Source organism: Solanum tuberosum, unplaced genomic scaffold (genome assembly GCF_000226075.1).
Source record: "Solanum tuberosum cultivar DM 1-3 516 R44 unplaced genomic scaffold, SolTub_3.0 scf00634, whole genome shotgun sequence".
Taxonomy (NCBI): Eukaryota; Viridiplantae; Streptophyta; class Magnoliopsida; order Solanales; family Solanaceae; genus Solanum; species Solanum tuberosum.
Window position 1 is genome coordinate 70,123 of NW_006239563.1, and position 14,335 is coordinate 84,457.

Genomic DNA, 14,335 nt, shown 5'->3' on the forward strand with positions numbered 1-14,335 from the left:
TTTTTATGGGGGGGGGGGGGGGGGATATTCTTGAATTTGTAGCCTACTAAGTATCACACAAGTAACTACATGTAATTTTGAGAGAAGCACAATAGGCTAGTCAACAGGTTTGGGGGCCTAAAGCCAAACTTCATAGAGATGCCTTATTTTTTGTAGTTGTTTTATATAAATTGAACAATTATAATATACTCAATATAATTCTACAAGCGAAGTCTTGAGAAAGTAGAAGGAACGCAGACCTTATGAAGTAAACATGTAAATAATGAAAACTTTTAATGAAAAAATATAATATATGTTAGAATAATAAATCTTGACTCAAAAATTTAAAAAGTTTATATAATGATATTGAAATAGTTGTGTTGAATTTGATAAGTTGATATAATGATATTAAAATAATATTGATTTGTTGCAGTACTTGAAATTTAAAGAATACACCAAAAATTAAATTTATTTATTTTTATAAACACACAACAATAGATTTTACATAATGCAAAAGGTTTGACCGTTTGATATACTTTAGAATACTCAATAAAAAAAGAATAAAAATAGAAAGGGTGATAAAAAAAGATAAATGCATGAATAGTAATATTGGTTCATGATAATTGTCAAGATATGAATAAGTCAACAAATAAGGTAACCACGTAAGAAATAATATGACAATTAACTACACACTATTCCATTTCTCAATTATTACAATGATCTCCACATTAAATAGAATAAACATTTACAATTATATTTTCTACCCAATTTTTTCTTTCAAATCTATCAATATATAACACTATCTCATTTCTCAATTATTATAAGGACTTCTATATTTAATAAAGTAGACATTTACTATTATATTTTCTATCCAAAAATTCTTATCAACATTTATATATATAAAAAAATATTGGGGGCTCGAAAAATTTTGAGGCGCCAAACATTGCTTTAATGGCCGGCTAGTTAGCAAATTGCTAAAAGCAAGAGTTTAGGGTGTAAATTGCCAAAACTTATACAGGTTTTGGGTGCAAACTACATTCTATCCGAAAGCTTTTCTGCAGAGGCCCGCCCCTTCTGCAAATCCAAATTTCTGTGCTTGTAAATTCTATCTGGGTAGTATTGTTTCTTCCAAAAATTCATATTTGAATGATCAAAGGATTCCTTCAGAACTTGTAATTTCACAGTATTGTTGTTGTTGTTCATATATCTGTAATTACATGGCATGTCATCAACTGTTACATTGTCAAATTCAGTCTCTGTGGAGGACTGTATTTCACTTAGGGAGTAAGCTAAGCAGTTCCCATTTCCGAAGGTTACGTCCCATTTGTCCTCTATCCACATCTCTTAATAAGGTAAATTGAAAAACTTCATCTTCATGTAACAAATCCCTTTTACTTCTCAGTCTAATGCTTTATTTTGTGATATGGGTTAGGGTTACTGCAGGGTTTCACAACCCATTTATGCAAAAAATATTGATACAGACCAAGTGTTACGCAGAGATGGGCTTTTTGATTCTCCTCATACTGAAATTAGGTCAACCAATATTGATCCTTCCAATGGCAAACTCATGCTCATCGACGGAACCTCAATAATATACCGAGCTTATTACAGATTACTTGGTATGTTTTTTTTTGTCTATTTTTAGCTTTATAGGTTATGTTTACTTCAAGTTCTGACTTTTTGTACTCCACTTTATGTACTATATCATCCTTTGTTGGATATTCTTGTAGATGTTTGTGGTGTATTCGATCTACTAAGCATCAATAACTTCTGCTTTAGTTATGTATTCCTTATCTTGATGACCTTAATTTTCCAACAGTGAAGAAATTGTTATACCATCTGATTAGTTTTGGAAGTTGGTGTTAGGTCTCATAGAAACCACCCCAAAAGGCATTTTGTGATGCTTAAATGGTATTTAGGTTAATGATACATTTGGTTTGATTGCTTCTGCAATATGAAAATATAGAAAACTAAGGGAGGGGAAGGGGTGGACTAAAGTAAAGAACAAAACCGATAGAAGTTAATGGACAAATCAATATATTGAAAGAGAAGAAGATTCTGGAAGAAAGGATTACTGAAGTTGCTTAATGAGTTTTATGATCTCTTGGAGAGTCACATTTTTATGTAGGCCTTGTATGTGGGAAATTTCGCCATTATGTTGATAACCATGTGTAAAAGGAAAAGGTCTTTGGTTGGAAAGATCAAGTATCAGTAAGTTTCTTTAGGAGCGAATAATGCATTGATCAATCAGTTAATGATGATGACAGATGTTTGAACTCTTCACTGAACACAACTACTACGAAATCAAGTGATTGTTGAAGAAAATCCTGTAATATATTCTAAAACATAAGAAACAAGACATTCTGAAAGTGCTGAGTCCTCAATTAATGGGTTTTCCAGGCGAGAACCATACGCTCTGAAGTTCCACCGATAATGAGAAGTAGCAGAAATCTATATTCAGCTAACAACTACACATTTGAAAGTTGCTTAATCAATAGTAGATCATATTTACCTCCTTGAGCTCCCAATAATTTTGTGGTGCCAAATACTCTCTATAGGAGCCTCTAGGACCTTCACATTAGTTATTATTTTGTGAAAAGAAGTCTTTGTTATGTTTGTTGCTGTAACTTCTTTTCTTCCTGCTGCAACTTGCACAAAAGTTCTTTTCTTTTTTTGTTAGCTGCATATTTGGAGAGGACTAGGAGGGAAACGAAGAGAGATGAAGGAACAAGAGGTAGAAGAAAACATGAAGAAAGAAGTGAATGGACATTTTCTTTCCTATCTTTGCTTTAAGAGGATATGAAGATATAAATGGAAAGGATATTAAGCAGCAGGGATAGTTACCAATATATATCATTGGCCATCTAGTTTACCGAACATGACCAAAATGTATACACTACATATATTCTCGGTTGTATATGTATGTATATTGTATGTATATAGGTATGTATATTATTTGTATAAGTATGTATAGATATGTATAATATATGTATAGGTATGTATAGTATATGTATATGTATGTATATTATATGCATACTAGTAAAGAATATATACTACCATTGTGTATATATTTTGTAAACTAGATGACCCAAAGGTATTTGACTGTAATTTTCTCAGAGCATTGACTTATTTCCTTTAGTCACTAAGTAGGTGGGTTAATCAAAAAGGAATATGACACTTTTTGTGTCACGGTGAAAAAGGAAAAGAATTTTGTTGATATAAAAACTTCTCTTTCCCTTGTTTTCTATTTGCTTGCCTCATGACGAGGTAGGATGCGTTGAATAAAGGAACAATAAAAACTTTTAGTTATATATGGAGCATTGTATGGGATCAAAGGCCCAAACCAAGAAAAGCAAAAGGTTTAGCAAGATACCTTTTTCCTTTTTCTGGGTGGATAAGCAAAACACGATTTCTTAATATGGTACTGTCATTTTGAGTAATCAACTTTAGTTTTATGTGCCTGTAAACAAAATTTGTGAAGAAATTTGCTTTTCTTGCTTATACATTAGTATTAAATCTTGTGGTGTGGTGTATTGCTTAAAGCTAAGTATTTGATATTAAAAGTGGTACTACACATTGAAATCCAACATTTGCAGAAACCAATGCTCTAAGGCCAGGGTCTCTAAAAATAGGGTGACAAAAAGTTATATTCTCAAATACAAGTTGTTATCGTGAAGTATGTTATCATCGTTAATAAACCTATGAAGTGACTTCAATAATGTGATCAAAATTCTATTAGTTGATGAAGCTTTCTGCGAAAAGGCTTAAAATGATTGCCTGCATAATTTTCAAAAGATGAGGTGTTAGTATTTTTTTTATTTTTTTTTAGTATCTTGTAGAATATACTTATAGTCACCCTTCGGGGTGGCCCAGTGGTTTGGGCTTGGGATTGGGACTTCCATGTTGGAGGTCTCAAGTTCGAAACCCCTTGCCAGCGAAAGCAAGGGGTTTGCCTTCTGGGTCGAGCTCGTCGCACCGGGCTTGCCTAGTGCGGGTTACCTCTCCTATGTGGTTTGCGAGCTATTGCATAGGAGCGGGGGTTTTACCCTGTGCGCACTTTTCTTGCTTATACATTAGTATTAAATCTTGTGGTGTGGTGTATTGCTTAAAGCTAAGTATTTGATATTAAAAGTGGTACTACACATTGAAATCCAACATTTGCAGAAACCAATGCTCTAAGGCCAGGGTCTCTAAAAATAGGGTGACAAAAAGTTATATTCTCAAATACAAGTTGTTATCGTGAAGTATGTTATCATCGTTAATAAACCTATGAAGTGACTTCAATAATGTGATCAAAATTCTATTAGTTGATGAAGCTTTCTGCGAAAAGGCTTAAAATGATTGCCTGCATAATTTTCAAAAGATGAGGTGTTAGTATTTTTTTTATTTTTTTTTAGTATCTTGTAGAATATACTTATAGTCACCCTTCGGGGTGGCCCAGTGGTTTGGGCTTGGGATTGGGACTTCCATGTTGGAGGTCTCAAGTTCGAAACCCCTTGCCAGCGAAAGCAAGGGGTTTGCCTTCTGGGTCGAGCTCGTCGCACCGGGCTTGCCTAGTGCGGGTTACCTCTCCTATGTGGTTTGCGAGCTATTGCATAGGAGCGGGGGTTTTACCTTGTGCGCACCCAAAGGGTAGCGGCTGCGGGTTTCCCTTGTCATAAAAATAAAGAATATACTTATAGTCCAACTCTATCTAATATGTTAATTTTCATTTTAAGCCATGTCTGATTTGCTAGATGGCATAAGTCAAAGGTTCTTTTTTTTGCTTAACGGTCAGACTAACTTTGAATGATGGATACTTTCTTCTACTTGGCTTATGTTAATAGTTTTTTTTCACAATTATTTACCCTTTGCTAAGACATCAATGAGGTGCATATTTTGCTTCTGAAACATAGTTAAATTTTCTTGGATTGGAAAACTGAAAAAAGAAATTAGAGAACACTCGAGTCAAGTTAGTGCATGTCAGTCCCTTCAGGGACATCCGATAAAATTGAAATGATACTAAGAAGATCAGCATGGCTGCGACAAGCACAAATTGAGAAATGGTCCGAATTTCTAAAGAAAAAAAAGTTAGTGTGTGTTAGGGTTTTGTGTTATTTGACTTGGTAACTTGAGAGTCAAGCTGGTCCTTTTATCATGAGCCTATTTGGATATGGACATGTATTCTTCCTCTTCAAGTCTGGTGAAATCTACATTTAGTGATAACTATTTCTTTATGTTTGGACAGCTAAATTGCACCACGGTCATCTTTCACACGCTGATGGCAATGGAGATTGGGTACTAACAATATTTACAGCATTGTCACTTGTAAGTCTTTGCTTCTTTAGCTCCATGATGTTCCCTGTGATTTTTTAACATGGGAAAAGTTAGGTAGTTTCATATCTACATTGTGGCACTACCCTGCCTACCCTAAATGAAGAGCTTTTCTGTCTTAAGGAACTCCTCCATACTTGTTTAATACCAATGTGAAGAATGTGAACTTCCAAAAAACAATTTAATATATCCAGAATCAAGAATTCCAAGTTTTCTTTAAATTGCTCATTTTAGCTTAAGCTACTTGCTAATGTTAGCTCTTCCCTAGTTGCTTGAACTTGTTTAGATCTACTATATGGATCTATGTTTGTCGCCTTCTTTTGCTTATGATTTGTATATTGATCTAACCATATGCTTTTCTTGCAGATTATTGACGTTCTGGAATTTCTTCCTTCACATATAGTGGTATACCTTTTTTCCTCTTTGATTTCAAAATTACTCTTCAGTATTAGCCAATTGGTTTACTTCTTTAATCTTAAATCTGTGACAAATTGCCTTCAAATCTGCAAACAAACACTCAAAAAAATTTGGGTCATTTAATTACTGCAAGAAGAACTAAGTTGTGAGGGTATTCAGCAAAACGCCTCAAGGCTTACGTGTGAAGCTTATGCCCTAAGCACCCGATTGTACGCCCTAAACACACCTAACACCTTACGCCTAATGCCCAAAGCTTTGGGCTTGCCTAAATGAATGATGCTTAATACCTTTTTTTTCATCTATGGAAATAAGAAGATTGAGAGTAACAATAACAAGTCGTAGTGTTGGATTTTTACTATATATTTAAGAACACCGTGAGGATTAATATCACTTATATTTCTTTTAAAAATACATAGATGAATTTACAACTTCACGTGTCATTAGTCTTCATGTTTTATCCTATGTTTCAAAATGATCTTATTTCATTACAATAACATACCCATTGAAATTCCTCACAAGTTGGGTCTCAGGAGGGTAGAGTGTACCCAATCCTTACCACTACCTCTTTGAGGTAAACAAACTGTTTCCGAAAGACCCTTGGCTCAAGCAAATCACAACAGTAATAAAACGAAAAAGGATAGTGGGGAGAAACATGACAACTAATAGCAAAAGTATTGCGGTGCATATATACAAGGTACCATAGCAACAACAAAGTGCGATCACCTAAACACAGTGGACCACATATGATATCAAATACCAAAAGCCAAAGACTACATAAATACTACAACCCACATGTGCTCTATACTGCCACTGCACAAAATACATGAATAAGCTAGTAATAGGACAACTCTTAACTATCTACTAACCTTCTATCCTTATCCGCGACCCCCAAACCCCCTATCGAAGGTCATGTCTTCGGTAAGTTGAAGATGTGCCATATCGTGTCTAATCACCTCCCCCAATACTTTTTCGGCCTACCTCTTGCCTTTCCTCGACCCCACTATATCCAATCTTCCACACCTACTCATCGGGGCATCTGGACATCTCTTTTTTCACATGTCCAAACCATCCAAGTCTTAGCGACTAGCTTAATTGCCATTATCCTAGTCTCCAAAGAATAAAACAAATGAATTTCAAATATTGGCATCGTTGTAGAACCCAAAATATAAATGGATGGAATGCCCATTTTATCCTAGTCTCCTCATAGAATATCTATTTGAAGTTGAACTTATTCTAGCTTATGGATGATTAATAGTTTTTGTCATCGAATGGGAGTCTCTGCATAATATCTTCTTCATTTGACTTCTTTTGCACAATTTCTTTGAACAGTTTCTTTTCTTTTTTGCATTTGCTGTGATAAATAGTCTCATGTTCTGACTTTAGTTGTATTCTTTGCAGGTTGTTTTTGATCATGACGGTAAGAGTTGTTATTGTTCCATTTCTTTCTCTTTGACCACTCTCAGTATGTTGTCATTATGTGTTTAGCTTTTGTGTCCACGCTCTTTGTTTTTCGTACAAATGTCCAACACTTACAACCTTTTGATAGAGTTTCTTTTATTGCATTGCCATCGTTCTATGCATGTGACTCTTTGATTAGACGGGGCATATGTAATTTTGATATGTGTTTCCTTGCTTTATCTCATTTTTATTATGACGTGATTCCTTCTTGTTACTTCACTTGTTAAATCATTTGGTAGATTTAGAATCATAGTAATTTTTATTTATCAAAAGTAGCATGTTATTCAAAATGTGCAAATGATAGAAACTGAGGTTTTATACTGGATAAAAGCATAGAAAATACAAAGAGAGACACAAGTATCTCATATCTCTTGAAACAATAAAAAATACAAAGAGAGACAAGTATCTCGTATCTCTTAGAACAAGAATCTTTTTGCATTAAAAAGATATATTGTATCCTACCTACACATTACTGGATCTACTATTATATAATAGATAACTAAAACTACTTCATAACTATTTAGGATAAAGACATATAACTTCTAGTAAGCATAAGGTATTGCCAAGGCCTAGCTCAAGTGGCAAAAAGGTGGAGGATTTGTGGCTTAGGTCGCAGGTTCAAGCCCCACACCATGCAAAGCAAAGCCCGGTATTTAAGTGGAGAAGGGTAGAGGGGCGGGCCCATTATCCACCGAGTTAGAAGGCTGTGATTAGTCCAAAGGGCGGGTCACAGACGGATTTCTCGGTTATCAAAAAAATAAAATAATTCCTAATAACGGTAAGAAACTGCTCAATCCTCAATGTGTGAAACCTCCAGGAATTTGAGAAGACTTAAATCATTATCTTCTCCTATCTTTCTTCGCTTCTTCCTCCTTGAATAGGTCTAGAAGATACGTACGTTATTAGTACCTCCTTCCTGGAAAGACGACTTGTCCTCAAGGCGAAAATTGGGAAATTGTGCAGCTAATAGAGACTTTTGGCCGTATGGCTGAAGGCGTAAGAGGGCAACATCACCAACATTAGAAGAGAGGTCTATGTGCTTATAATCTGCTTGTGCTTTCATCCTTGAGTGGGCCTTCGTAAGGTTCAGCATAACATCTCTAGTCAACATCTATTCTTCAAGGCATGATTGGAAAGATGTTGTTCTGAGTGTTTGCTGAGGAACACCTTGCAGTTTATAATTTTCCCATTCAATTGGAAGATAAGGAACATCTCGTTCCAATTGGCTTGTATTGTGTTCAGGGATGCTAGCCATTGTATACCCAACACCATGTCTGCGCCACCAAAGGAAAAAAAGGAAGAAATCGTGCTTTATGATCAAGTTAGAAACCTCTACTGACAGGTCGTGAGACTCGTGACAAACTTTGTTGCATTTGATAGTTTCACCATTGCCTATCTGGACACCGAAGGTAGGGATATATTGGACTGTCAACTCAAGTTGGGACAAGTTAACACATTTTTATGTCATTGTGCATTGATTGATTAACTTAATTATAGATGCTTAGAATATTTATTCCATCGTATTAAATTGTAATTTATTCTCTTTTCTTAATTTGTCATATGACTTAAGTATCCCTTCTCTTGGGATGTAGAAATATATATTCAGAAATACAAAAAAAAGAATTTTCTTTCCCAAATCTTAGTATTAGAGCCATTGCTGCCTTTTGAGGTGAATTTTTCTCCCTCACAACACTAGGGTTCTTTTTCTAAAAAGAGAGGTCGAGTTTTCTCTCACTTGAAGTTGATTGCTTTTGAAAAATTCTTTGTCATCATCATGAAAAAACTAATATCACCACAGGTTCCATCTGTCAACGATGACCAAACCCCGACCAACCACTATCAGAAACAAGCCCAGACGCACCGTCACACTCCACCAGAAGGTCCAGCACTAGCGATGAATAACCTCTTATGTATGCTTTAAAAAGATTGATAATGATGATAAGGTGCAATAACTCAAAGTTTAGCTAAAAAGTGGAACCTCGGAAATTTGTCTGGCAAGTAGCTGAACCTTGGAAAGTGCATACGTTTTAAGTGCAAATAGTGTGTATATTTTTTTGTTTATTTCTGTTACACTAAATGAATCAGCCGGTCAAGTTAGTTAAGCCCAGGTGCCATATCTTTACAAGGTTCGGCACTTGCCCAACATTGAGTGAAATGGGCCCTGCTCTGATCTGAGCTAGCTTTAGGGGTGTGAGTTAGACCTAAGACCTAATTTAACATGGTATCAGAGCAGGACTCATCTTACTCAATGTTGGGCTAGTGCCGGACCTTGTAAAGATATGGCACCTGGGCCTAACATTGAGTGAGATGAGCCCTGCTCTGATACTATGTTAAATTAGGTCTTAGGCCTAATTCACACCCCAAAAGCTATAACATGGTATCAGAGCAGGGCTCATCTTACTCAATGTTGGGCTAGTGCCGGACCTTTTAAAGATATGACACCTGCGCCTAACATTGAGTGAGATGGGCCCTGCTCTGATACCATGCTAAATTAGGTCTTAGGCCTAACTCACACCCCAAAAGCTAGCTCAAAGGGAGGAGAATTGCCCAAGCCTTGTAAAGAGTTCACCCATCTCATTAACCACCAATGTGGACTTTTGTCATTCTTTAACAACCTTATCAGTAGTTAGTTACGTCGTTGGATTAGTTAGAAGCAATTAGCAAGATAAGATTTTTCTCATTTCTACATAAGGCATTGTATCATTACAGATTAAATCACTTAGAATAAAAAGCTCCCAGACACAAAAATCGAGGAATGTCATAATCCAGTAGGGTCCCTCCCCTACGCTTCCGGTGATCATTACGATCACTGGTTTCCACTCCTTTTTCTCTTCTTCTTTCTTTCCTCTTTGCAATCGATGGAAGACATTATTTATTTTGCAGTTGGATTCAAAGCCTACGACATCTCAAGAACACTTGGTACGACGGGAGCTTGGTACGACTGGACAGAGAGAAATAGGAAATCCATTACGAGAACAACTTTCAATGAGAAGACAATGGAATGGATCGTGCAGACATTGCGGGAGGCATCACTAACAATGAGGAACACGGTGAAGAGATGGAAGAAGAAAGACAATTTCTCAGAAGTTTTCTGCTCTAGGAACTACAATAAATACGGTCGCTACATCAGTCTAATAAATGTGAGAGGCAGGAGGAGGGGAGTAATTATCATCCCTGAACTAGCATTCAATGCTAGTTCAGGGTGGTTGAGCATTGCGGAAAAGGTGGGGAGATTCATTAATAGTCACAAAAGTTAGTGAGCTTGGGGAATCATAGGCTAGTGAACAGGGACATTCCATATGCTACAGTTCTAAAAAGCGTTAAATGGGCTAACAAGGGGTCAAAAGTTGCTGAAAAGGAGAAGGCAGTCCTACATGGAGAGGGAATCTTTGTTACAGATGATCCAGAGGAGCACAGTGAAGTGTTAAAGAGGAGTTTGGTGGGTGTCTTTGAACCCAGAGTCAGAGAAACAACGACTCTTGCAGAAATCAGGGGATGGGCCAATCGACTATGGAAACAAACACACAGTCTGAACATTTATGAAATGAGCAATGGGCTCTTCTTATTTGAGTTTGCACTTAGGGTCACAACAGAGCAAGTGATCGAAGGGGACTGGGAGTGGAGGAATAAGCCAGTTACCCTCCAATGGTGGAACCCGATGATAGGTACGAGATGCGGGAGGGGTACAGAAAGCTCGACTTGGGTAAGAATTTTAGGGTTACCTTTGCAATTCTGGGACCAGAAAATTTTCAAGGCTATTGGAGATTTTTGCGGAGGGTGGGTAGAGATAGAAGAGGAAACCCAATTGAGAAATCATCTCAAGTGGGCAAGAATTAGAATCAAAGGAGATGGAGCGGACATACCCAAAGAGGTGACCATCGACGGGGGTGAAATATGCTATACGATGCAAATTTGGACCGAATCGCCGGTAAAGGTGGTCGTCGGAGAAGATCAGAACACTGAAGTCATTACCCAGCGGATACGAGGCGGAGAACCATTGGGTAAAGACGAGAACCTCCTGCAAAGTCAAAAAGCAACAAACACAGCAGGTGAATCACGTGTTTTGACAGAAGAGCATGGGCAGATTTTGAAAATAAATAAAGGAGTGGGCCGGGGCGAGTCCAACTCAAAACCAAGCCTAGTTCAAAGGTTTGGGCCAGAGCAAACTTAAAAAAGGGGTCTTTTAAATAAAAAACTTGACTTAATATGTGATAAGCAGGGGAGTTTTCTCGAAGGGTTAAAGGACATCAAGGAACTAGCGTCTCAGTTTCTACAAGCGTACAACAAAATGGAAAAAGCGAAGATGGTAGAGCTCTGCAAATCAAAATTTCGGTGAGTCGATTAACCAGATGGAAGAGGCTGTTGAACCAACTCGCAATAAAGCAAAGGAGATCGACCAACCTAAGGATGTTGAGGAGAATTTAGGAGTACAAAAATCGCCAGAAGAAGGCTTGCAAATTCAGCAGATTCATGATGTTGAGCCGGTATCCATACAAAGCCCTGGAGACCAAACAGATGCAGAGGTCGAAGCATCCAATTGGGTAAGTTCACATAATTTGGAACTTAGCAGAACTTACGGAGTGGCGTTTGAAGGTTTTAGGGGAGAAACACATACATTACTGATGAAGATCGATGAAAGAAAAAGGGGGACGGAGAAGAAAGGGTAAAATAGTGAAGCAGCAACTCCTCGACACAGAGGAATTGGCAAGAATGAGTTGAAGAATTTGCAGTCAGATTTGAATGAGGAAGTTGAAGGTGTAAGGAACAGAGGGAGAGTCTAGCCACTATTTCTCAAATGAAAGTAAATATATTATCATGGAATGTTAGGTGGATTAACAAGATTTCAACAAGTAATCTGGTTAAGAGCTCTCTACTTAAATGGAGAGCTGATGTTTACTGCTTTCAGGAGACAAAAATCAGCAAGGATGTAGATAGGATTGCCAAACAATTGTGGGCTAGCAGATGGATGAGGTGTGGGTATATCGAAGCCGATGGCAGCAGCGGGGGGGTCCTGATAATGTGGGATTCAAGAATTTGGGTGGGCAGTAGTGTAGAGGAAGGTAAATTCTCAATTACATACAAATTCGAAGCTGTCCAAGATGGGTTTTGCTGGTTTCTCACTGGTGTGTATGCTCCACACACTAGAACTGAAAAATTAGAATGCTGGGAAGAAATTGCTGCAGTTAGGGAGCTAAGTGGAGGTCCGTGGGTTACCTGTGGGGACTTCAACACTGTTAGAACAATGGCCGAAAGAAGAGGATGCAGGAGAATAACCAATGTAATGACTGATTTCTCGAGGTGGATAGAGGATATGGAGTTACATGACCTTTGTCTAAAGGGTGGGCATTTCACTTGGTTCAGAGGGCCTAACCATCAAAGTGCTGCTAGGCTGGATAGGTTTCTCTACTCAACTGAGTGGGAAGAACAATTTCAGAAACATTAGACAACAAATTATGCCTAGAGTTATATCTGACCACAGCCCCATTATGCTACAATGTGGTGACTGGGAAAAAAGGAAGCCTTACTTCAAATCTGAAAATTGGTGGACTAATGTTGAGGGTTTCAAAGATTTATTTCAGGACTGGTGGAATGGTTTTGTTGTGGAAGGATGCCCAGACTTCAAACTTAGCATGAAATTAAAGATGCTAAAGCAGAAACTCAAAGAATGGAGCGGTGTAACTTTTGGGGAACTCATCAACAAGAAAAACAGGTTACTAAATGAGCTAGCTGAGATAGATTTGATTCAGAATGACAGAATGCTGACAGAGGATGAGATGCTTATTAGAGCAACGATCCTAGTTGAGCTAGAAGAGTTAGCAAAGAATGAAGAGTCCAGGTGGAGACAGAAATCCAGAGTATTATGGCTAAAGCAGGGAGATAATAATACCAAGTTCTTTCAAAGAGTGGCAACAACACATAGGAGATACAACACCATCGATAGACTGGTTATTAGCGGGGAGGAGAGTAAAGATCCAAAAGAAATCAAAGAGCATATAACAGAATTCTATAAGAAGCTATACACTGAATCAGAAAGCTGGAGGCCACCTTTTGTGATGATGAACTGCCCCAGAATAAGTCAAGAGGAGCAAGAATGGATGCAGAGACCATTCTCAGAAGAGGAAGTTGTACACATTCTCAAATTGTGTGATGGGGATAAAGCCCCTGGCCCAGATGGTTTCACTATGTGTTTCTTCAAGGAGTGCTGGGAGATCATAAAGGATGATGTGATGCAAACAATTCATAACTTCCACCAGAATGAAGTGTTTGAAAGATCCTTGAATGCCACCTTTGTGGCATTAATCCCTAATAAGTATGGAGCAGAGGAACTCAAGGATTTTAGGCCAATAACTCTGATTGGTGGAATGTACAAAATCATCGCTAAGTTGATCACTGAAAGAATGAAAACAGTTATGGGGAGACTGATTAACGAGCATCAAATGGCTTTTTTGAAGGATAGACAGATAATGGATGCTTCTTTATTGGCTAATGAGTTGGTCGACTCCAGGGTAAAGCAAAAGATACCAGGTATTCTATGCAAATTGGACATAGAGAAGGCATACGACCATGTAAATTGGAACTACCTATTTAAAGTTCTGAGTGACATGGGGTTTGGGAGGAAATGGGTGAATTGGATCAAGTTTTGTGTGTCAACAGTGAAATTCTCAATCATTATAAATGGGAGTCCAGAAGGTTTCTTTCAATCACAAAGGGGACTGAGACAAGGAGATCCCATGTCCCCTTTCTTATTCCTTCTAGCAATGGAGGGACTCAACTACATGGTTAGAAAGGCTAATGAATTGGGGTGGATAAGAGGCTTTGGTGCATATACTAACAGAGCTAATAACATGGAGATTACACATCTACTGTATGCAGATGATTCTCTTGTGTTCTGTGGTGCAGAAGTGTCGCAAATTAGCATCTGAGGGCAATACTAACCATATTTGAAGCCATTTCAGGTCTACATGTGAACTGGCAGAAGAGTTGCATGTTCCCTGTTAATCAAGTCAATAATATGCGAGGCCTAGCCGACAACCTGGGCTGCCAAGTGGCCTTGCTTCCCACCAAATACTTGGGGATGCCCTTGGGAGCCAAGAACAAAGAATTGGAAGTATGGAGTGAAGTCTTGGAGAGAAGTGAAAGGAAGCTGACAAGGTGGAAGAGTCAATAT

General features: G+C 37.7%; 1 protein-coding gene across 3 annotated transcripts in view; it reads left to right on the plus strand.

The window, feature by feature from the left end:
• The first annotated feature begins 910 nt into the window (after positions 1-910).
• LOC102600473 (DNA polymerase I) overlaps positions 911-14,335 on the plus strand; it is a 42,721-nt gene continuing 29,296 nt past the window's right edge. Inside the window, exons 1-5 of one of the 3 annotated variants that reach the window (XR_001472325.1) lie at positions 911-1,331; positions 1,412-1,598; positions 5,207-5,286; positions 5,659-5,697; positions 7,108-7,126. Coding sequence is in view for 2 of the 3 variants with exons in the window: in XM_015304924.1 (XP_015160410.1) it covers positions 1,197-1,331; positions 1,412-1,598; positions 5,207-5,286; positions 5,659-5,697; positions 7,108-7,126 (460 nt within the window). In the remaining variant the exon portion in view is untranslated. The remainder of the gene's footprint in view (positions 1,332-1,411; positions 1,599-5,206; positions 5,287-5,658; positions 5,698-7,107; positions 7,127-14,335) is intronic. The other 2 variants (XM_015304924.1, XM_006366490.2) reach the window with 2 other exon arrangements.